The 26,149-nt window shown below is 36.2% G+C and overlaps 3 protein-coding genes across 4 annotated transcripts in view; 2 read left to right on the top strand and 1 right to left on the bottom strand.

Moving 5' to 3' along the window:
* Window positions 1–17,336, top strand: part of LOC129564669 (TWiK family of potassium channels protein 7) — a 182,585-nt gene extending 165,249 nt beyond the window's left edge. For both annotated transcript variants that reach the window (XM_055438834.1, XM_055438832.1), the window contains exons 7-9: window positions 12,982–13,123; window positions 13,500–14,176; window positions 14,466–17,336. In XM_055438834.1, coding sequence (XP_055294809.1) covers window positions 12,982–13,123; window positions 13,500–14,115 — 758 coding nt within the window. In that variant the 3' untranslated portion in view covers window positions 14,116–14,176; window positions 14,466–17,336. The remainder of the gene's footprint in view (window positions 1–12,981; window positions 13,124–13,499; window positions 14,177–14,465) is intronic.
* Window positions 1–26,149, bottom strand: part of LOC129564665 (FMRFamide peptide receptor frpr-18-like) — a 212,301-nt gene that overhangs the window by 178,779 nt on the left and 7,373 nt on the right. The gene's annotated exons all lie outside the window — the stretch shown is intronic.
* Window positions 23,665–24,393, top strand: LOC129577518 (putative uncharacterized protein DDB_G0281733). Its single transcript, XM_055464756.1, has one exon. The coding sequence runs from the start codon at window positions 23,665–23,667 to the stop codon at window positions 24,391–24,393; it is 729 nt and encodes a 242-aa protein (XP_055320731.1).

The raw sequence follows: 26,149 nt of genomic DNA, 5'->3' as shown, positions 1-26,149 counted from the left end.
AAAAAATCGATACAATATTCATATTCCTCAAAGCACAGTAAAAGAAAAGTTCCATTTTCCCATCAATTTTTGCCAATACCTATATTTTCACGAAGGGGGACCTGGAAGGGTCACCATATACATGGCTAGAAAGGTATTCACGAGTACTATATTTTTGCCCTAGTGACTAATGCCCTACCTCCTATAGGTACGGAGCAATGACCTTCGGTAGCCACATGAGATTTTCATATCCTCCCTATACATACGCCGATTTAGGGGGGATCCGAGGGGGAGCGAAACCTATACTATACTGTTTTGGAAAGGTGGCGACATAAACTATTTAATGCCATATGAGCGGATCGATTTCTTGAGTATTCCGTAAAGTCGAGTTATACCAAAAGGGATAGCTATATAGTTCACTATAGTTTACTATACAGTATACTATATAGCTATCCTTTTTCCGCTCATTCATCATCGACATTTTTCCGCTCAAATTTTCTGTATTAAATTTACATTTTCGCTCTAAACCATTCAATTCATATGATTGGATGTGGTTCGGTTTGGATTTTTTTTTATTCTTCCGTTTCACATTGCCAATAGATATTCCGCTGACTTATACACTTAAAATGCAAATGCTTTTTAGTGCTTTTACTTTATTCCATGGAAGAAAAAAAACACACCAACACAACAACTTCCAACAAAGTCACAATGAAAATCGAACACGTGCATAATTTCAGGATTGGTGGATTTGATGGGAATTTTACGATACGTCACTACCATTAGAGAGATATCTGTGTTTGAAAGTTGTTCCTTCCTCAATCACATAACAGAGCCGTCGTCGCTGCTGTCGCACATTATCGAAAATGAAATGCATTCGCAATTTAATTCACTTTGCCAAAGTGTAGGGATACCATTCGATTCACTCGCTCACACAGCGTTAACGCAGCGTTTGATCGTCATCAAACGACTTATTCAAATTGAATGGCACGAAAAGCTTTTAATAATTTTGAAATAACGTCATGGAATTAAGTTCGATGAGACGGTTTTGTTGGTTGACAGGTTTTGCTATCGAGATCTAAGCCATCGAACGACTGTTTTTTCGGCTGTGAAATTCAAATTTTTCCAAATTCACGCTGTCTATACAGATATCTATCTATTGGATCTATGAGTACCTTCAAGGTGAAACTTCATACGAAAATCTGATCGTATCAATATCTTTTGCCTGTGTTTCAAACAATGACGAAGATAACGTTAGATTTTTCAGCCAATCTTTTACGATTATGACCGTCTTGTCATTCATGAGAACCGTTAAAGAAGCCAATCAAAAAAAGTGAACAGGCGCCAAAATGCTTGAACCATGAAATCTGGGTTAGATCATCACTCTTTTTCAATGGTTTCTCTCGCTCAACGCGACGAGATGCTTTGCAAATGTGTAATAAATTTTATTCTTGTCATATTTTACGTCATTTTGCGTGATACTTTCATATTTTTCTTTGCCATGGCTCTTAAGTAACCGCAGGCACCAACAATGATGTGACATCGAAAATAAACCATTGAATGGGTTTGTGTGTGAAAACAGTAAAAAAGATTGTGTCAAGTCAACAAATGAAAACTCTTTGTTTCGCTGAAATTGTGCGGATGTCATCGCGATTCGATTGGTTTTGAACAGAGTGAGTTGCTGCTTGTTGCGAACTTGAAGCGAACAAGTTTAGAACTTATAGATTAAGTTCTCAAACACTATCTTCTCACAGCATTTACTGCGAACATCAAATTCCCTTGTGGGGTGGTTTTTGCACATGAAAATAGTTATGTAATTTCATAAAATTCTTTGCATTATGTTGCAGTTCACATTACATCAATCTTGTCGAAATTTTATGCACATTTTGCACATTGTTCCAATCTGCTGCGATGAAGTATTTCAAACATTCTCCATTCGTGTGGAATGCATCGGAAAATGTCTTGATTTCAATTAAATTTTATGCGTTTTGCGCAAATGAAATGAAGACAACCGTTGATGAATTTCAATTTGAACAAATGAAAGCTACGGCATTTCCAATGTAGTGCAACTGATCGTCTGCGCGCTATGTAAGCAAAAACTGAAATTCACCCATTTTAATTATGATTAAATATATCATAAATGCTAGGGGAATATCACGCTTAAATTATTTCAAATATTTCAAAAAAATCCAATTTATCTCTAAGAATCTGTCGTATGAAATATGGTGGATATTTGTGAATACGGCGGAATATTTTGGATTTTTGTGATTATGAATGATATTTAAATGTATTTATTTAGATTTAATGCAAAAAATCTCAAATATCTCCAGAATCCACAAAAATCTGATTTATTTATTCGAAATATTCGAAAATATGTCATGCAATTGATGTTTATTTCAAATATCTCAAATATCTCACAAGATTCAGGAGCGTGATATTCCCCTAGCATAAATGATATGTACGGTTTTGTGGTTTTGGAATACTTGGAATTGATTCTTCGTATTAATTGAATAGAATGACGATTTTTGTGGAATCAACCGAATATTCCGAAAATATGTGAATGACGGAATATTCATATCACGATGATTTGCTCATTCGAACACTGCCGCTTCCTGTTATACGCAAGCTATTTCTCTAGAAATTTCTTATTACACCGCTTCTTATTACATGGAGATAGAATCTAAAATTCAATTAAATTCCCACATGAAAATGTAGACCACAACGAATTGCTTTCGGATATTCGCAGAAATGGAACAATTTTGTGTTTTAACGCGATATGAATGCTATCATTTCAAATCATATTTCTCATTAAAAAGATGGAGTTTTTTTTATTGTGGTTTCTGCCATTTTGAATTCCCATTAAAAATATCTTTCGAATCAAATGGAGCTGGAAAATTTGTCAAAGCAAAAAATTCCGTTGAATTTGATGTTCTGTTTATACAAATACATCTAATTCAGAAAAAATGCAATCACGTGAATGAATGGATGAGATCGTACAAAGCGTCTATTTGTAATCCATCTGAAATGTTTGTTTCACAACAGTTGGAACTGGCAAAAACACGATTCTTCTTGTATTAAAACCAAGAGCGTCGTCGTTGAAAAAAAGCAGAAAAAATAGCATGGAACACATTTGAAAATGTTCTCGTAAAAAAATAGACTCGAATCAGCAGGAGAGGACAAAACGTTTGGTAATGTATGTTGGTAATAGTGGTACATGCACAATTCACAAATGGAGTGTAAAATGACGCCACGCCACATGTAGTAATTTCACAGATTCGAAGCGCACAGTGTTAGAAAAAAGCAAACCACACAAGTCTGTCTAAGCCATTGGGCTTTGGTTTTCGCCTGTAGAAGCAATGATGCTTTGGAACCATTGAATGGCATTCAGTATCGAAAGACTAATGCGAGTAATGGCCAACATTTGAATGCTGCAAATCGAATATGTACCTAATATCATTTTTCATTCCATGTTCATTGATGTAATGCGCGCTCTCTCTCTCTCTCTCTCTCTCTTCTCCCCACCCTCTCGATGCGTGTATGTGAATGGGAATGTGGCCATGCCACATAAATCATTGATGATAGATTCGTTCTTTCATGTCTTTGGCCAGCGGCCATTACCGTTTGTTCACAGAGTGCAATAAATTGCAATGGACAAAAGTGTTCGTGTGTACGGAGAGAGTTCAAAGGAACTGCTTATGACACATATGGGATGTACGGAAAAAAAGCTGCACGTTCAATTAAAGCGATAAATACTCACAGAAGAATGGCGAACAGAGGGAAAAAAGCGAACACGTCGACAGTTCAACATCTTTCGCATATGTAGATTTTATAATGCGAGCGCGGGTCGTGATCCGGTGCTTTATTCGACTCGGAAATTGTAACTTCCGTCTGATGTTGCGTGACGAAAATTATGGTGGAAGTAAAATCAGACATCCGATTATATCATAGAAAACAAATAATCCTTTTGAAAAGTCCGATATTCGGTACGTCTTAACTCGCTAGAGTTATGGAAATGAGAGAGTCCCGTGTTTCTGCACAAACACTGCCTTTCGATACTAACCATACACTCTTTCTCTATAAAACACTGTACACACACCTCTCCTTCTTCTTTTGAGAGTCAAGAGAGTTTCCCAACTGAAAACCAAAAAAAACTGCGGCAAAAACACACACACACTTGTTATTTCACCAGAGAATTCCCACTATGTCATTCATTATGAGCGAATTCAGCGGAATATATACAAACGAAAAGTCAATAGAATGTGGCACCGTTGTACACAACTTGGTATAAATTCGCATCAATTTTGCCGCTGAATATTTATGTTGCTGAACCCAAAACTCGCCAAAAATGGAAATTAGTGTAACGCACACAGCAATTCATGGTTCTGAGACTGGGAAAAGGTATATACGCCGCTTCGTGTACTACTAATTCTCCGGAAACGTAAATAAACAGCTCACGAAAACCCTATTGTCGGTGCAAAAGAAATGCGGGGAGTACAAACTCAAATCACTCGCTGCCGTTGCTGATCTGCTGATGGTGCGTTCCCTGTACACAGGTATCTGCCAGAATGTGTTACGGTTTGCAAAATGGATTTTCGGTTGAGCCACCGCAAGCAAGCTTCTGAGGGTAAATAGAAGGAAAATGAAACACAATATTTAAAGTTTATTTATTTACTGATGTGCATCATACATTAGCATCGTTGCATCGAACTTTGATGGCTTTCACTTGAAATGCGAATGAAATTTTGATGCAACTTCACTATGCAAATACACACAGCACAGCATTTTTCATTCCAAACAGTTGAAAATGTAAAATGGACTTTTTTTCTTCCTGTTGCTTGTCGACATTTATTGTTTCACCTGTTTACTAAGTTTATTTATTCAAAAATGTCGGTTATGTTTTGCCAACAAACATTTTTATGATACGAATGGAGAATACGAAAAAGATTACCAGAACTCGTTATCATAATGTCAAAAGTGGCAGAATGCAAAATGATGAATTCTCTTTATTTATGTTTGCACACAAAATGATGTCGAACAGGGGAATGTTGTTCATTTCAAGGAAAACTCATGTTCATGTCAGAAATGTCGAAAAAAATTCAAAGGAGCTTGTGATGCTGAGTCATTTTATTGAGCATTGCAAGGTTCTAGCAATGCATGAAGTTATCAGAAAAACATGTTTTTTTCGATGCTATGCGAATGCGGAAAATGTTTTGATTGGGGCGAAAAAATGAAGGATGTTTAACATTAATTTCATAAATTATTTGTCATTTTGCACGTGAAACGAGTAATTACTTACAAGTGTTCTGAATAAGTCCATTCGATAAATAATTCACTCATAAATAGTGTATCTCGTTAGATTACCTGCCGCAAAGCATTCGATATTGACCATAACAAAAACCGAAAAAAGAGCAAACCCACCACCACCTATTTTCCGAATTGAGTTAATTCAGACGCAGATTAGAGCTCATGAATAATGGCAATGTTTGGAAAAAAAGTGGCGATTTCACTCTGATACAGTGTTGCTGTTGTGTGTGAGAGGGGAAAAAAATTAAGAAATTATGCAAATCATCATTTGTGACGCCAACTGTGCCATGATACGATGCCAAGGCTAATGACGATGATAACGAATATGTTCGGCTTATGATTTATTCTCATGCCGGTGGATTCATTTTTGTTCATCGCTGTCCTGTTCATCATCATAGACTCTGCAGCTCACCTCTGCCGAACTGTTCTTCTGAATTCATCTTCATTATTCTGAGAGAACGCAAAAAATGAGACATTTTAATGTTTTGCCTCATGTTAAATGGATGTTGTACAATGTTTGCTTATTTAAAGCGACAACGAGAAACATTGTTATGATTTTATCTGGCCAACAATACGCAATCTGTCTCACTGACTTTCGGTTCAGACGCTTCTCGTCGCTTCATCTTCTGTGTATATTATTTTTGATTTATGAACTGGTATAATTACAATTTGGAACCCATCCAAATATTGCATTCTCGAGGTTCAAGTCAATTTCGGATTGTTTTCATTCGACAGTTGTTATTGTGAAAAGAATGTTGGACGATGCTAATAAATAAATAATTACGTAAAAATGTGTATCGGATCGATGGCTTCCGTTTGATTGGAGCAGAGTGCATTTACCAGCTGGCTTGGTTTCACTTGGCTTGGTGGTGGCCGCAGCGCTTCAAATAAATATGTCAAAATTTTACAGATAAAATTCATTAAACAGCTATTTCCACATAATTCATACTCGGGCCATTTTCGATGTCAATAATTTAGTAGAATCTACATTGTAATTTGCCATGAATTAGCATATATATTGTCTATTAAAAGAGCCAACCAAGCAGAATATGGTGAAAACCTACGCTGGCCAATTTTAATGGCGAAATATTTGGTCGGGCCGTTTTGTTTTATTTTTTATTTTCTGAGGAAATTCCAATTAATTACATAAATATTAATTTAATGTGAAATGTGGTCAACACGAGAGTGGAAGAGAAAGGGAGAGATTTTTAGCGCACGTGATTTGCGAGCATCGTTTAATAATGAATGTACAAACTTGAAATAAAGTGTTCGCATTTTGCGGCACCAAATGAATATTTAAAGCATACAATGCCGTTCGGTGTGCTAATTTTTCATAAATTGCCCGAGAATTTAATGTGATTCACATGCGATACACACAGTGTCAAAGGCAGGATTCTGGCGCACATTTTATGAAAACTGTCACACGTGCGTCTGAGCGGTCGCTCATCTCATATTTTAGTAAAAAAAATTATGCTTCATTTGCACGATTTATTTGCCTGAAACTTTTCAGCGCAAATCCCAACGAAATATATGGTAACTGTTCCGTGCTCACATCTACAGGTCTTCAAAGCGAGGGTTTTTCCCCATTTGCCGAGTTTTAAATAGAAAATACGGGCGACATTTTAGCGCTCACGCCATTCTATCACACCAAAATGGGCTGCCTGCCGGAAATGCACCAAAAATATTATGAACTACATAATATTTTGTATGTCATTCGCATTCATCGCTCGCTCGCTCTCTCACTCTCTCACTCTATCTCTCGTTTGCTTCGTTTCTCTCTCTTCTGCGCCATACATACGTCATCGTTTGTAGAATACATGAGCTAGCGGCATAATTCGTTCCATTTTTATTGTGAATCCAAGCGCAGATTTTATGTGCATTTCAATAATTTACAATAAATGCGAAAATATTTCATGCATTTCACACACGGAAATGAACTTTTTCTGTACACAATTCCCAATACTCCTTCTCACCGATATTCCGACGTGCGCATCCAAACATGTTCAATGCAAGGATTTTCTCATCTCCGGTTTGCCTCTCCATCTCTCCCTCTCTGTCTTCCTCTTTATCTCTGTGTGTCCTTCTCGTTCGTTCGTTTGCTCGTTACCATCCATTCGAATTCGCAGTAAAAAAAAGTGTGTTTTTTTAATTGCGCTTCTCTAGGATAATGCATGCGCTTGTGTTTATGATTTTATGTGACATAAATTTCAGTTCAATGTTACATACATTTCAATTTGTCGATGCAGTTCCAAATTTATATATTCGACCGTTCATCAATGTGTGGTTTTCGGTTTGCAACGAAAAATGAACTGGCGACTCATTGGTGCAGACAAATTATCGATTTCTTTGAGTCTGACACAAGCGATACAGTTCAGAAACCCATATGGCAACGTATCGATTGAAGAATGGTGGTTTTGTTACCCATTTCCCGTGGAATTATACACGAATTGGAATTTTATCAATTATTCGGAATAGACACATGGAAATTCCTCTGAATAAATGATGGAAACTGTTGAATTGTAATAATATAATTTTAGAGAATGCTATTGAGTGTGAGGTAGTGTGAATGTGTTCAATATATAATCGGATTGAATGCAAACATTTTGCAAATGAATTTATGAGGTAAATTTAATACGATATTAAATCAATCAATTGACGCATTTTCCATAGGCACGAGCAAATAACACGAAACCCATATTCAATGACACAATATTTAGATTCCAATTGCACAAAGTTCAGAGAAAAATGATGCCGTTGATCAAGCGTACATCGCTTTGGAAGTGTAAACTATTTATTCAAAGACCAAAATAAATAAAATATATTTCATTTGAATGTTTGTTGAAACTCCGACCAGATTGGCATTATTATTTAAATGTGGCCACTTCATTAAATAAATACGCGTGGATTTTAATTTGAATTTTCGCAACGAAAATGAATTTTTGATCATTGAGTGCATCATTGAGTGGCAAATAATTTATATATGGGTCTAAATATTTCTTTTACTTTAACACGTGTTAAGTCGATTTTAGTGATAAAATAACACTAGAACCTTTTCTGAAGTACTATTCCTACATTTACCACTATTTCGTAAATTATCACCAAAAATTGGTACTAATGGATGTATTTAACACCAAACGTAAATATTTTCGTTGGAAATACCACCAATATCGGTATCAAATATGCCGATTTGCCACTAACACAGATTTTCGTACTATTGTAAATACGTTCTTACTTTGGAGTTAGCCACAGTACGAAAAAAGTTATCACGAAAAAGAATATTCTAATGTAATTTCTGTTGAGTTATCCCATAATTTCGTGTTATAGTTGTACCCACTATTTACTAGTATTAGGAATATCACCAGTTCTGCTTATATGTGTTGCCAATATATATTATTAGTTGCAATTTCGATAATAATTCTGAGTGATTAATTTTATTTAGTTCACACTTCAATTTTTTTGTTCAGTCAATATGAACTCACATGTTTCCGAAAGACATTGTTGGATCAAAGATCATCAACCCAATGAGGAAAACGTTACAGTTGTACACATTTTGTGCACAGCTTATGGAGAAATTACATTGGCCGTGCACAAAATGTGTACAACTGTAACGTTTTCCTCATTGGGAAATTTAAAAAAATTAAACAACAATTTTTCTATCTCTGGAGTCTGCATTCTTATTGATACTGATCCAAAATTGATATTTTTCCAATTTATAAGATTTTTTCGTGGATTAGTTTCTTAGGCTTGAAAATAACTCGAAATTTCCCGAATTTTCTTCAAAACTTCCAAAAGGTTTGAGAAGTTAGATTTTTAACCTGGACAAATTTTGAACGCATTGAATGATAATTTTGAGAAAAATAAATGAAACTTCTAGCAGACTTAAAACTTAGACTTCAAACCTGAATAATAATTTCAAGCCGTTTTTCAAACAATATCAATTTTCAGAACAAATAAATGAAATTTTTAATTTGGCTTAGAATTATTATTCAGGTTTGAAGTCTAAGTTTTAAGTCTGATAGAAGTTTCATTTATTTTTCACAAACTAATCATTCAATGCGTTCAAAATTTGTCCAAGTTAAAGATCTAACATCTAAAACCTTCCAGAAGTTTTGAATAGAAATGAATTAGGCTTGGAAAAAATTAAAATTTTATTTCTTAATTTTATCTTGTTTTAAAAATAATTCCAAAATATCCAAGAAATTTTTTGTAGATATAAATAGCTGAAAGCATTTCAAACAAGTAAACAATGTTATTAAACAATAAAATATAATTGGAATTTGCAATCATCTATGTTAAAACACAATTTGACGTCATTTTTTCCGTTTTAACACGAAATTCCACCATTAGCACCAAAATACGGAGATAACGCGTATTAAATGCATAGACATATTTACATTTCCAGTGTTAAACTAGTACCGAAGTTATCACAAAAATCGACTTAACACGTGTTAAAGTAAAAGAAATATTTAGACCCTATATGTATTGAATTTGCTACTACACTTCTGATTTGCAAGTGTTTATATTCGAATTGAATTCGTGAACACATCAAATGAACGAATTTAAGCAGCAGCCATAAAATCGAACGAGTGAACAGGGTTGGTCAGTATTTTTAATAATAAAATTTCTATTCCATGTTGACGAATAAGTATTGACATTCATCGTTGACGAGTATCTGAAAAAGCGGCTTTAACGCAATGCCATTTCCAGTGAATTTAATTATTCAATTCCGACGAACGATGACACACACACACACGCATCACGGCCGAACCACTCGTAATTTTATCAACTTAATCATCGGCTAAACCGCAAAAACATTTGCAAATACAATATTTAGCGAGCGGAAAAAAAGGGCAACGACTGATTGTGTAATTTTCGTAGAGAATTCAAGCGAGTGGTCAGTGTTGGTTGTGGGTTTTTCAAACGTCATCCGATGATTCGTTCATTTCAACATCGTAATTAAATTCATTTATATTCCGTGAGTACAAAATTATTTGCGTGAATGAAACGAATTGCGTTTGATTTGATTTGTTTTTCAGTTGTGGCCAAAATGTTCACTTGTATCGATTTTCGATGGTTGTTTTTTTTCGGTAATCATCGTAACATTTAATTGAATTGGCTATGATATGTAGTTAGATTGATGGTTTTTGTGGATGTTTTCAATTTTCTGCGTCCACACACATATGTGTATTCCACCGTTTTGAGCTGCGAACACCATTTTCTAGTCTATGTATGGTGTTGAGAGAATCCATTTTATTTGAGCCACTTTAAACCCATTTGATGGTAATAAGCTTTCATTTCCCTAATACATATTCGAAATATTCGACCATTGGGTTGAATCGCCTACTGTGTGCGTTTATGTGGTGTGTGTGCGCACTATTGCTTGGTTTTGCATAGAAGTTGTCCCCGTTGTTCAACTGGACCATTGAAATCTATACAAAATGAGGCATGGGTCATACGGGCCAAACGATGCGAACTCAATAACGTACAACTTCATTTCATTTATTTCTATTCATGCCATGATTTACGTCTGAACGACACAAAAACGGCATTCAAACTACAATAAGACCGTGATATATTACACTTTGGCACTTCAACATTCAAATCGCCGCCACTATTACCAACAGTGGAGCGCGCATGCCGCACCAATTCCATTCTATTTTCCCAATTCACTCTTTCTCACACTCTCCCTAGCCCATTCACTCACTCACACTTTCGGATGGCTGGAACAATTCAAATGCGTGCCGAACATTCATTTTGTGTTTATAAGCGACTAAATTAGATTGTTTTACTGCATTTTGAACAGTATTTTAGTACCCTTTAGACCTTTTAGCCATACATTTGAGAAATATATGGTCATTCGACGCTCTGCTCTCCGGTTTTGGCCTTAATTCATTTAGGTTCAGTTTCAATGGTGTTACGGGGCTTTTTTCCTCTTTTCTTCTTTTGACTGCAGCTCTTTTTATTCCACATTAGCCAATTAACTTTCACTTCATTGCGAGACGCTCTCACTGCCATCTCGGCTCTTATTACTCTCTCTTGCTCTTTCTCCATCTTTTTTTCCTAGTTCGTTCAGCTCTTTTACATGAATGCCAGTTAGTACATTTATCTCCGATTCGGATTTGTGTCACTATACATTAATACCCGTCGTTGAAGTGTATGCGCTGGCAATTCTGTTACAAGCAAGAGCATTGACACCACAAATAAACGATATATTCATTTGCCATGTTATGTGTCCATGTCCGTGTCCGTAGATTTAGTATTTAAGTGGTATAGTTTCATTCAGAACGCATGCTGTCGATCGAATCTCATTTCGGATATAATTTAATATTGTGAGCCATACCATTCGAATGCTTTAGAATGATCCCTGCATTCTCAGAGCTCGGTTGTTTGTTTACGCTTATTACCACTGAACGTGAACATAATACGTTCTCGAATTGGATCACAATTTTTTCACACCGCGCTCCTCTTTCTCCTCAAATCCAAAATGGATAGTTGAATTGTTTATGAATGTTCTGTCATCGTGGGTTTAATGCGCAATGACCTAATACTGACACTTCTGATCTTGTCACGACAATTTATATTTTCATTCGTCCTTTTAAAGAACTTGTTCATTTTGTGCTGTCCAATATTTTGGCATATTTTCACTAACGGATATCCACGTGTATGTGTGTGTCAATGTATTGAAGCACATTAATTATACATACCCAACTGGAATTTTGCTCAATGCTCACACAACTTACACCGAGCGCACATTGAACAGAAAAATTTATGGCTATACATATTTAATGAGGCGAAAGAGCGAGAATATCTTGGTGTTGTTTGTAGCATTGCAATCGTATTTATGGGCAAAATGTGCAATGTGCATCGATTGAAAACGTTGTGTGCATGGAGAATATAGACTCGACTCGAAACCGACTCAATATCGTCGAAAGAGCTGAATGAAGGTGGAAAAGGCCACATCATTTTGTTTATTATGCGTGCTGCACACAGCTCGATACCATCCACCCAACCGACAAATACACACACCTACACACATATCCACATTAAACAAAACGAGATATGTGCGCGTTTACTGCGCTCAAATGTATTCACCACTATTTTATCTCATTTGATGTGTTCTATTAAGAATGGAGGAAAAACGTGGAAAACCCTCATCACGAATGGCAACAACGGCGGAACAGAAGAGAGAGCAAAACAAAAAATGCAGAAGGATTTATGAATTCCAGTTCACAGGTCATCACTAATGCACGAGATGCCATTGTAATGTTTTGATATTAAGCAAAATAAGTGAACAGTATCTTGGAGTTCAAATGCAAATGATTGTTCAAGTGCATGGCACGGTGACGGTATCAGGAGATTTGTGCCAATTTTAAAATGCAATTTTTGATCTAAAACCCCCAGTTGTATAGTTGCGCTGCGAAAAAAAAACAGCCACAGCATTTGTCTAAAACGATGATGCTCCATGCATTTCAGTGAACTTAAGTTCTTTGTTTATGCTTAAACCGTATGAAATGTAAAAACGCTGAAAAATTTATGAGCATTAGGCTTCATACAATATTAACGGACGATGAATTTTCAATAGAAAACCGCCAATTAAATTGCCTACATACACTAGATAAATATAATCGAGTTCGCTTAGCTTAAATTCTTTGGGCATCACACTAATAACAATTTGTGTATTGTGGTGCACTTTCTAAACAGGCTATGGAAATTTGGCGCCACGTACAACGCTTGGTCGTATCGCGACGATGGTGTATGCAATACTGGGAATCCCATTAACATTAATTTATTTATCAAGTACGGGCGGTGTTCTGGCACGTGTTGCTCGCGGTGTATTTTCACGGTAAGTCAGCTTAACAATGAGCAATCAATTGGAATATTGCGAAAACATGCGCTTAAATATCGCAAAGAATGCACAAGCACATCAAGCCGAACAAATAGAACTGTTTGTGTGTATGTTTTTGCGTCACAAACAACAATAATATGGTTGAGCCATTTAACACGTATTATTTGGTCGAATCATTTAGAAGATTATGTCTTCATTATCACCTATTTAAGCAAATTATACCGTAATTTCAGCGCATCGCAATATCCATATGGTAATTTCTAGTGTCTTATTTCTGCTTTTTTCTCATTTTTTCTGATGCTTTTTCTCTCTCTTTCTATGCTCCATACTCCATACCCATAAAAACCGATTGTTTGCTCCATCGGACTCGCAGAGCGCTGTGCTGTTGTCTGTGCTCAAACTGTGGCTACTGTTGCTACGATGAAAAGCGTATGGCTGAGAAAGAGCGTCGTTTGAAGCGAAAACGTCAACAAGAGGAATTACGTGCCCAGCAAATGGCATTACAGGAACCGTATTATGTGCGATCGAATTCACTGCACAATAATCTTCATTCGCCAGAGAAGCAAATCCAAATGGCCGATGTGGAATCGATAAGTACCAGCGAATCGAGAACATCAATGCATGGCTTAAGCATACTTGCACCGATTCTCTTGTGCATGAGCATGATGACAATTTATGTGCTATTTGGTGCACTTGCATTGGTACGGCTCGAAGGATGGCCATTCATACAGGCAATCTATTTTTGTTTTATGAGTTTATCGACCGTCGGTTTTGGCGATATATTGCCCGGTTTGCATAAGGAATCGAGCACAACCACATGGTTTTGTTCGATTTATATTATGTGCGGAATGGCATTGACAGCCATGTGCTACAATGTGTTGCATCAAGAAATTGCCTATCGTTTACGTACCATTGTCGATACGAAACACAAAATTTCACATATCTCACGAGCAGCCACAGACGATCCAAACGATTTTCTAGCCTCCTGACGGTACGAGAAAAATACCAATCTATATCACCGTAATCCCACTGAAGAGACATTAATTACGGGTAAGTTTTTTTTTTTCTTTGCTGCTGTTGCTGAAGCTGATGCTGTTTGGTGTTGCAAAAAGTATAGACTTTCTTGTACCACCACCGGGAACCAGTTTCACCTCAGTTTTCTCCCTCTTCAAATTCGTGTTGCGCACTTAAGTTTATCACCTGATTTTTCAATTATAACCACTCGGCCACCCACACCGAAAACACCATTTTATCCATTATGAGGTGATTGATTTTCTGTATTTCTTCTTTTTTTTCCTTTTTCCTCTTGCTCTTTACTTTGATTTGATTGAAATGACAGGAACACCAACGTCATTGCTGTTCGCACAAGAGCCCGACATGAGTCAATTGAACGTGCTTAAGGACTGTAGCAATCATGCCTTGGGCCATGAATTAGTTCCAATTGTAACAATGAATGAGCAAATGGCATCGATGATGCCTGAAGTGTTGGACAATTTACCGCCACCACCGCCCATGCAAATTCAAATGATTTCAGTGTCACAACAATCACCGATGCAAATGCAATCGTCATCTCAACCGCTGCAGACAACATCACAAGCAGCCATGGGACTGACTGGTGTCTATACATTGACCGAAGAACCGGAACTCGAAGCTGAAGAGAATACATCAATGTAATCGAATTTCGTATGAATGGACGAACGGATCAATCGACCCACAGAATAAAAAAAACACTGATTCGTAATGTGTCGAGTTGACACAACGTCAACCATACGAAAACACTTTCCGATCTTTTTAAAAAAAGGACCTTTACATTGGTGACAAGAGTGTTTCGTTACACGCTATGGGTTCATTTTGTCATTCAATTAATAATAAGTTGAAACCGAAATAAAAGTAAAAATAATCGGATCATATTTTACATGAAAAAAAATGTATAACAATTGAATCGATGTACATAAAAAAAGGGAGGCAGAGGCCATTGTCGTGTTATAGCTCATCATTGAAATAATAAACCTAGGGAAAAAAGCTGAAAAACACTCATAAAACAACATGTAAATTAAAAATTTACCATAAAATATCAGCTCATATTCACCCATTCACCCATTCACGTCATAAAGTGTATAATTTTATTAAATGGAACATGTAACCATTGGTCGAGCGAGCAACGGAAAAAGAGAGAGACAAAGAATATGTTCAGTAAAAATGCGAAACAACTCAATTAATTTCGATCGAGTTTATGGTGGATTTTTTTTATGAAATCATTTATTAGAATTCCGCAATAACAATTAATAACTGTTCTCGTTCGACTGAATGCATCAAAGATCCGATGGACTAACGAAATTAATGAATCCATAAACGATCATCTAGTGTGCGTTAGTGTATATATATGTTGTTATAGCATATTGGGACACTACTTTTGATTCATATATGGCGGAAGAGTGAATTGTTAATGCATTGAGTTGGCTTACATGGAAGATGTGAGCAACAGCATGGAATCAAATATAATTAAAAGAATAAAATTAGTGCATTTGGTATATGGACAGAAAAAAAAACAATTCCCATCACGCTCGACTTTTTAGCGGATAAGTTTAAAATTCATAACAACAATGAGAGTTGTCTCAAAAAACACATTGGCAGAACAAAAAAAAAATCCACTCTTTTAATTTATGCAAATTGAATGTAAATAGACATTAATTGGATTTTTCAATTCATTTTTTTTTCGAAAATAAGAGTTTTATGCATAAAAAAATATTATTAATAATGATAATAGTAATGATAATGACACACAAATACAATGAGAAACTTCAAATTGATTTGTTACATTTAAATCTATTTACATTAGGTGGGTTGTAATAGCGGACGAGTATGTGTGTCAATTTTTGTATATATACATATATGTGCACATTGAACGATTGGATGAATCCCCTCAGGCCCATTGTCCAAAGTGGGCAACAACAACCAAAAAACTACCAGCTCAACGACGAATTTTCGATTTAGTCATTATCGAATAAAAACTGACGGAAGAATAAATACACAAATGGAGAACAACAACCAAAATCATTATATGGAACTAGATGAATGTAGAGCATTTAGCTAAATAAACAAAAATACTAAAATTTAAATATTGAACTATCGAAATTTGTAAACGTTTTTCATAACCGTTCATGTATAACACACAAATATCGGTGAACTCAATGCGGCTGTTCGTGATTATGACCGGCGGCTTTTTGATTATTCAAACATTTTTTTTCCGACTAAATTTGAGTTAATATGGAATTGGTTTTTAAATTGGTATTTTTTTAATTACTTATTACGAGTTATACTTGCTTCATTACTCTGCATTTTTCCACTCTGAATATTCGTGGATAAAATTATTTTGAACATTTGTGTTGTTTTTTTTTTTGTTGACGTCACCTGCGATGAATATTTGTTTACATCCTCCAAAAATTGCGTTTCAATCAAATGGAATTTTTACTATGAATTCATTTTAATGGAACATTTTTTGAAGCAAAAAAATTTATTCCCGCTTTTTTGATTTCACTGGAATGCAAAATATTCGAATAAAACAAAAATTACGTGGGCCATAATACGAAGGCTAGTAAAGCTTACCGATATACTATAAAACTTGTGAGCACTTTGAAATGCTCAATAATCAGTAAATAGACGTAAACAAAATGAATTCTAAACTACGATTCATTGGATGTAATGTATGGCCGATTGAGCATTCACTGCGAAAACGAAGAGGAAATCGAATGAAAATGAAATAAAAATTGACATATCTTTGTTACTTCACTATATTTCCGTGAGAGCAAAATTTCATTCAAATTCCAGCGTTAAGTTTGGTGATTTCATCTCGAAAAAATTCTATATATTTTACTATTTTTATTTGTTCCTATTAAACTTTCGATTGCTCATTTCAACTTTTTAGGCGTCAATACACAAGAGATTTCCGGAAAAAAAAAATCCAACAAATTGAACGTCGTCAACGTTTAATCTATAATTACCAAGTAAAATTGTGATAATAAATCAATACTTTGTAGAGTCTAATTGGAAAATACTATATAACTTGTGTATGAAACCAGAGGATGGCATTAATCAATAAACTGAATACTAACTAACAAACAAACCAACCAAAATTATTGTCGATGTAATAAAAACAAAACCAAATCTTAAAAACTATTACATACAAATAAAGAATATAAATACGAATAAATGCAAACAATGTTTTCCTTTTATTGGATTTATTTACTCATTGGGCGGGAGCAAGCGACTTTGATTTAGGTACTTGATGATAGAGAATGATTCTTTCGCATCCAATTTATTGGAAGGAAATTGAAGCGATATCCCTCGAAAGGTGAAACCGATTAGAATACAAATGCGGCTACATTCACATCACGCACCATACCAAAAACACAAACACACATACATGAACGGAACAATTTATGAAGGCATGACTTAGGTAAGTAAATACGCACCTTATCGAATTGCTTTCGAAACGAATCCAACCGTCTCTTAATACACTTGATGCATTTTAAACATTTATAACCATAAAATGTCAAACTCGAAACGATACAAAAGAGACCGAAAGAGTTTTTTTTCTTTCTTTGCCACTTTTTGCCCAACAACTTAAAACAAATAACACCCATTTGATTTCGATGAACAAAATAGAAAAGGAAAAACGCTGAATTGGAAATGGCGAATATAATGCGTGCGAGACGGAAAAAGAGCACTTGATCAGACTTGAAATATATGTAAAACAATGGCGCCAATGCACAGACACACATACACACGCACGCAAACATTACCGCACAGAAGCGAATTGGCAGAAAAGTCATTTTATGATTACGTCGTTCGTTTTTGGTGTTATTTTAAACACACGTAATCCAGTGGAAATGGTTAGAAATTGTGTAAACAAAACACATACCGAAATGCGTTTTCCCGTCGACGGCGAAACAAACGAAAAACCACCCTAATCAGAGAAACAATGCCATGGTGAAAATGCAGAATGAATTTTAAATTTCCGTTTTCTTTTACGATTTTTGCAAAGAGTCGTCTTGTTGCTTTTTCTTCGTTTATTGCTTTGGTGCTGTCGTTCCTTCGCTTCAATTCGTGCAGAAATAAGGAGAAACAGAGAGAAAGAGCTTCAATACCGCACAGAGACAGCGAGGTAGAGCGGGTGTTTCGGAAATAGATTTGGTTACTTTGGACGTGCCATTAAATTTTCACTTGGATTTTGCCACGCTCTGTCTTCAGCACAAATGTAGAACGACGCTTCGAAATAAAAGTGATATTTAGAGACGCGACAAACACCAGAACATTGTTTATGGTTGTTTTTTTTCTTTCGCTCATTGCCATTGCACAAGGATTCATTCATATTGTAGCACGAATTTGGCTCCAAGATGGATTGTCGTACAGTGTACGACTCGTACACTCTTTGGTATTTCGGTTCGGAGCTAGCAGAATGAGAGAAAGAAAAAACTAAGTAGAACGCACACAATCAATTACAGTTTTTAATTCAAACGGAATATTGGTGCTTTGCCTCATCACTCTTGTTCTTTTTCTCCAAATAACAAGTTGTGGTGTAATCCATTTTGTAACCACGAAATGCACCCGTCAATCGTAATAGATTCGGTGCGCAGCAGCAGCAGCAGCAGCAGTAGAAGGAGAAAACAGAAGATGGGAGAAGTAATAAAAAATAAATATCACCGCCACAAAGAATAACAATCACAACCTTGGCTTGCTTAACATGGATTTGTGGTTCGTTTCGGTTGGCTTCGATTCGAAAAAGAGTAGCAATCAAGCGAGCAAGCTCTTATTGCCGAACCCAAAAAGTACTGCAATTGCTAGCTCCAAGTCATTTAGATGCTTTTTTTTCTGATTTTGTCACGAGCAGAAAGAAAATGCCATTTTGAGCCCTCTGTTGTCGACATTCGTCGCGCTGAACTCAAACGAACGAACGATTGTTTTATTTTCTAAGGTACTTGATATTGCAAACGCTGTATTTTATTGTCACGCATTCCGCGCCACCAGAAAATATTTATGGAAGATTCGCGATGGTAACGAAAAACACAGAAAAAAAACCAGTCAACAAAACGCAAAGACAAAATGCCAACCGCACATAAAGGAGAGATGTCAAAGAAGTTCAGTTTGATTTTCAATTTATTTTCGCAAGATTTGAACCACTTTGCGAGCACTATTTCGTGCGCAAGTTACATGCAATTTAACCGACATTCGCAATTGATACACTTTTTTTTGCCCGCCTTTTATGTGAATGGTGATTTTGCTCTTCGATACACGACGTTTTATCTATGTATCGAGTCGAAAGATATTTTATCGATGATCCATTAAAAAGGACTAGAGAGAAAATATAATTTCTTCGTTCGAACGCGGAGGAAAAAGGAAATGAATTGGTAGCCCATGTCTTCGCCTCTCAACCGCCATTTCTTTGATGCATTAGACAAGCAAAAAAACGAAAAGAAAATGGTAAATTGAATTGGTAATTAGTTCAGTGACCGTCAATTGCAATCTCGAAAGGAAATCAATCGTATGATTACATCCGGCTGTCATTTGGCTCAAGATAAAGTATTTATTATCTAAATATTAATTTCGTTCCATTGCACGCAGGCGGATGCGATAACGTCAGAAACGATGAATCGAGCGACGATTCATCATCAAAGAGCACAGTAGCGGTGGGTCTGTGTAACATATCATCTAATTTGCGTATACCTCATGAATACTTGATGCGAACATGAATCGGATATCAAGTATCGCACCGCATGCAGTCCATCGAAGCGCGTAGGTGGTTGACCATTTAATTGACCGTTATTGAAAAATAGCAAAATCCAATTATTCACCAACAATTAATTTAAAAGCTTGGATGCGGGCAAGCAAAAACAACGACGAGGGGCGACGACAACGGTTTCTATTTATTTTTCACGGTAATTGACATTGTTTCGACTTGATTATTAAATCATACGTTTTCTGCAAGTGATTTAAATACATTACTTGCCGAGATATATAGGTCATTGTGGTGGAAGATGTATACTTTAACGCTTGAATATTCTGAAATCAACAATAATAATTGGCACCTAGCAGCAAACATTATTCGCCTTATCTCATTATGAAACTATTGAATTATTCAACCGAGGAGCCACCGCTTTATCTCATAAACATTGATACAATGAAACCAATGCATAACATAGCAAACTATTGCATTTAATATATACCAGCATGTTGCGCGTACATATCAAATCATGGCTTCACTCCAGCTTTGACGCTCTGGGTATAAATATCGTATAAATCGCTTTCATTCAAATTAATTCAGTGTGTGAACAAAAAGCTGTCACCCAGACTACAATGAAAAGTTACCGCACCGACTTTTTCAATGTGACAAATTGCACGAAATCAAAGTTATGAATAGAAAAATTTGCAGCGTTTCCATATGCATGCAACAGTGGAGGGAAAAAGTGTTAATGAATTGAAAATAAAGTTTATAAATTTTAATGAATGCTCGAAAACGTGTGCGGTGAACGCAAATACAGAGTAACATTTAAAGGATAATTGACTCGAGGTGAAAAAATACGAGCGAACGCGTGCAAATTAAAAAAATATTTACCTTATGCAAATACAAAGGCAGAAATATCGAATCGTTAAAACCCACCCGAATGCATGTTGATCATTCAATTTTAATTTAATTTCTGTTCTCAAATTGTGTTTCGGGATATTTGCGAAAAGCAGCGCTGCCATTGGCAGGAGAATTATCACACATCAGAGTCACAAAAATAAAGGTAAACGTTTTATGAACGAACAAATCGTATCGAATCGCAGCCGTTAAATAGCCCATCGAGTTCATATAAAATGCGAACCGCTTGGTTGGCGTTGTGAACATCAATTTCGTACCTAATTTATGTTACTGTTAATGTTTTTGTTTTTATTTATTTGCTTTTTGTTGTTGCTGCTGTCGAAAAAGTGAATTAATTATTTTTATCGTGAAATACCCGAAAACCCATAAAAGCATAAAAATACCATTTACAAAAGGAAATTGAATTATTTCTTTGTGTAGCAAATATATTTTTTTTTTGTTTTTTCTTTCACTCTCTCGTTCATTCATACATTCGTTTCGGTTCGGTGGTATAGCAAACAGTCGCGCGCGCGCACATAACAGCCGACCAAATTATTCGATATACGAAATGAAAATCGATTTGATCAAGCGGCACATCAGTGGCTGTGGCCCAGCATTTTTTGTCATCCTTACAATTTTGATGGCAACAATGAATACGGTGAATAATTAAAAGCAATGTGCATTAAGTGTGTGTGTGTGTGTGTGCAAAAATCGAAATGCACTTTTTCGTTGTTGTTTTTGTTCTGTGAGCTATATTCACGCAATTGTATCACTTGAATTTTCGACTGGATGTGTAATGAACCTTAAACAAAGAGCGGAACATACGTCGATATTAAGCGAATGTGCATTGTGCAATGAGTTTTTTTGCTCTCTTTCTCTCTCCCTCGCTCTCTTTTTCTCCTTTCTGTTGATCCAAAAAAATATTCAAACAACGTCATTTTTTTCCCATCTGCTCTCGTTGAAGCCTTCGAAAGTTGTTTATTTCCATTTTTTCCTACAATTTTTTTTTCTATTTTTGAGTAATTCGAAAATAGCTAATAAATGATGTGAGTTTAACGGGTCGAACGAGAAAAATGCATTTCACAACAACTGTCCAAATGGAAATTACTTTGTTTTATTTTCTCGCTCATCCATTTTCCATTCAAGTTGTACACCTGAAAACTTTTCTCTGGGATGTTTTAATTTCTCGAAACGAGAAAAAAAAAACATTTCGATAGACTGACATTCATTTGGGAAAAATGCATTGGAGTGAGTTTTTTTGCCTTAGTTCGATAAAAGGATATATAGTCTGCGACAGCATCATTTCAGTTAATTATTCATCATTGCTTCGGTTGGTTCAGTCAATACATGTTCAGTTGCTACGTGTTGCGTAATTGCATCAATCGGTTTGTGTCGCGTTTCACATTGAGGATTTTATCTGGCGATTAATTTGCAAGTGGTAAATCCATATCTGAAACGCGACGCTTATCCCAACATTTCACAAAACTCGCAATATCGCAATCAAAACTCACAAAAACCAATCGATTCAACTGAATCAGAGATGTCTTCGAATCCGAATTTCACGCAATTAAATATCAATCATTATCATCAAAATCGATATTGGTTCGATATAGATACACAATTATGGTTTGAAATTTGTGCCACAATATGTAATATCAAACCACACTAGTTAGATGCTCGACCCAGAAAACCGAAGCGCTGCTTATTGAACCTCATCAATGTTTGGATTGTATCTGAGAATTATTGAAACTAATTGAAATTACATTAATGTCAGTTGGGATTGAAATTCACCGCATTCATTCGCATAGCATATATGCCATCGCGTTCAATCGCAATAGTTGACAATAGTTGGACATGAGGTGAACTCATTTCCGATTTCCGATCAATGCAATCGACACAATAGGATTACTTGTATTGAGTTTCTCAAGGACCTACTTCGCATTCACTTGAGATATTTTGATATAATGCTTTCACTTAAGTATTCATTTCATCAGGTGCGGTGAATGTTCGAATGAAGTATGCAATTATGCAAATCTTCCGTTGAGAAACCAACTGAAGTCACATGAGACCCATTTCAGTGGCATTTCACAATTGACACGGTAACCGACCGTGTGGCTGAAGTTAGTTTATAAATTTTAGCACGCCGTGATCGTTAATATAGTGGAATTTTTGCTTACTCTGCACGCAAATTATTTGTATTCACAAATACATCAATTGCAGGTGTTTGGCTTCGATGAAATTTCCTGAAAATCATGAAAATTTATCGTTCAAACTTCGACTGGATTTCGTTGTGCTCGTTTGCACTGCTAAGGTCATTGTTCGATTGCGATTTCACTCCAGGTGATCGTTTTCACACGAATTCAACAAGATTTAAAATTATTATTGAAATGATGGAATTTTAACACTGCAGGAAATTGGCCATTTCGGCAATAAAACAGTGTGAATTGAAGAATTGTTGAGCCTGTTGTTTTGCATTTATGCAAACGATATGAGCCAGAGTGGGCAACAGGCAAAAAAAAACAGTGTTTGTGCACAACGGATTAGGAAAGCATGTCAAATCCATAAATTCCATTGATTAAGTTTGTTTTCTTGGTTCGTTGCACACGTGAGCATATCGGGGTCGACAGTCGAGGTGAAATCATAACAGCAGGTGATTGGTTTTACCATTTTTGGTGAACCAAATTTTAGAGAGTGTGTGTGTGGCCGGGACACGCATGCATTGAATTTTCCAACACAATAATTCATTGGTTTAGTGTCTATTAAATAAACAGTATTTTGCACACCATACATACACACACACAATGTACGCTTCAAGCTTCGGCTTCACATACATTATAATTAATCCAGGCCCTTTAATAAAAGCACAAACTAAAATAAATTCGTTATTTTGCCATTTTATTTATAGTGTTCCAGCCGCAGTATGAAACCGGCACAATCAAGTGCAGAAGCAATTTCTACACAACTGGACAACAACACGGGTGCGGTCAAACCAATTTCAATGCCCGCCCGACAAATACGTTCGAGATCTCGTGAACCAGAGGCTTCCGAAACAAAAGAGTTTAAAACGCATTTCACTTTGAATCCAGATGTGAAAAACCATCTAAAATCCATCGTACCATTTGGTAAGTCATATCAACCGCAGTCCTATTGTTCGCTACAAAGTTCGGACAACTCGTCTGGTGGTAATAGTGGTGATGGTGGTGGTGGTTCCAATACTTCATCGTCGTCGGCGGCGGCGGATGCTTCATTTGCGAGCTCGTCCAGTTCAAGTAGTTCATCGTCTTCTTCGTTTTCCAGCTCGAACGCTCAAGCTGCACCAACTAATCAACAACAGCAAGAAACATCTGCATTCCCTGCATCAGCACCTGCCTCACATTCATCTGGCGATGATTCACTGCCCACCAACGCCGACTACTATCCAATCGCCGCAAGTGAATCGCAATCGAACAATGACCTTAGCAGTGCAAACGAGCAAAACGAAAACCAAGAAGCCACATCTGATACCGGCATTTTTGGCAGCCATAAAAAGACATGGGCATACTTTATGAAAGCACCAACACATATGATGCAAAAATGGCGCAAATTTCATGCGGATTTAAGTGGACGTGGTGCTCTTTATGGCAGCGACTATTTTGCCAACGAATCTTAAACTGCGCGTGTATGTGTCATAATGTCCAAATTCATTGTGAGTTTTATGGACGTTGAGTTCGCTTTCGAATTGTAATAAAAAATAAGGTTTTTGGATGGAAAATGTATGAAAAAATTAATGTTAAAATTTTCAATATGCACGAGACACATATATTTTTTATTGGTCATTAGTTTCATTGTAATAAATTGAAACTGTTTTTGCTTAGGCTCCTTTGATTGATGATTTTTTTTTTATAGTTTTGTAATCGATTCAGATGGAAATGGACAATAAATCCACCATTTTGAAGGTTTGTATTCGAAACTTGAAAAAACGTTCAAAATATATTCTTTTTCGCTTTGTTCGTTGAATGTTTCTTGTTTTTACAGATTTTTTTCTTTCGTTGCGAACAGAAAAGGTAAAAAATTTCGGTTTAACGAGATCGTCCAGGGAAATCATTCTCTTGAATTGGCGACAGAAATTTGAACGAAAAAAAAACTGCGTAACTGATACTATCAGACGTTTGCTTGTGAGAGAGCTATGGAAAAGGTCGATGGCTGGATTATGATTCACATGCCGTTGTCACATGTTTCATGCGGCACGCAACGCAGACGAAACATAAAATCATGTTTCAAAGTGTGTTGCGTTGCTATGAAGACGACCATCGCATTAAAAATGCGCACTGATTTTTTCCTTGGTTCTTGTTGGTGTTGAATAAAATTCAAGTTTATATATTGGCAGTTTGTTAATCAATTCGCAGTCATAACTAAGCGACAGAGCCTAATCAAAGCCCAGCGTTATTACAACAAATTAATTAATCAATCAATTTTTTGTTGCAGTGCCTGCTGTGTCTGCGCTCGTGTGTCAACCAATTGGTTTCCATGCTTCGATATTTGTGTGTCTATATGCTTGAAACGCATCATAAACAAGTCGTTGAAACTTGGATGATGGATTGCTGTCTATGTCAATGTAGCCACAGTAAAACACAGCGGTATCTGTTTTTCTTCTCTTACTTGTTCGTTCGTTGGTTTGTTTGAAAACTAGTCGCTCAAAACACTTTACCGGTTTTGATTACTGTTCGTTCATTTCATTTTGCCGATGTGACGCATTGGTCGTAATGGCCAAAATGTACATTTATCTTTCACTCAAAATGAGATAACGATTCAAGTTTCTTTCAACTCATGGCGCTTGGTGTGCGTGCGTGTGTTTTTTCTCTTTTCAACCCACAAAGTTTACCGAAATTTTTGATAGCGAAGATCCAAATGTAAATGTCATTGGATTCGTGCGAAGAAAATCATCCTCTCGAAAAACATGTACCAAAACGTACATGGTATAAACTAAAGTTTATGTCGTATGGAATAATTACATTTTGCACAACGATTGCCATTATGCTGATTTAAAACCAAGTGGCGAGCGAGGATAACGAACAGGGTGCATCTCATCGATTTGATGGTGCCAATGAGAAAAATATCAATTTTGACAGCAACGGAGAGAAAGAGGTAGAAAACCAGAAAAATTATTAATAATTGTAATGACTTCGATAGGAATTCGGGGAACCCGTCCAGGGAGCTCTGCGACATCCTGTTATATTCTTAGTATCCGAATCAACGATTCGCATGTTGGCGCTCTTTCTCTCTTGTTCACTCGCAACGCAGCGCTTTTTAGCGGGCAAAAACTTTAGAGCACATTATCTTTGATTTTATGGCTCGTCGAAATGGTTTAAAGCAGAAGCAAAGAAGAAATTCCTTTCGCGCGACACATTCTGGCCACATCCCAAACC

Source organism: Sitodiplosis mosellana, unplaced genomic scaffold (assembly GCF_009176505.1).
Source record: "Sitodiplosis mosellana isolate CC-2019 unplaced genomic scaffold, AAFC_SMos_1.0 Smas_scaffold_1, whole genome shotgun sequence".
Taxonomy (NCBI): Eukaryota; Metazoa; Arthropoda; class Insecta; order Diptera; family Cecidomyiidae; genus Sitodiplosis; species Sitodiplosis mosellana.
The sequence above is the reverse complement of the archived record's forward strand: the minus strand, read 5'-3'. Positions and strand labels throughout refer to the sequence as shown.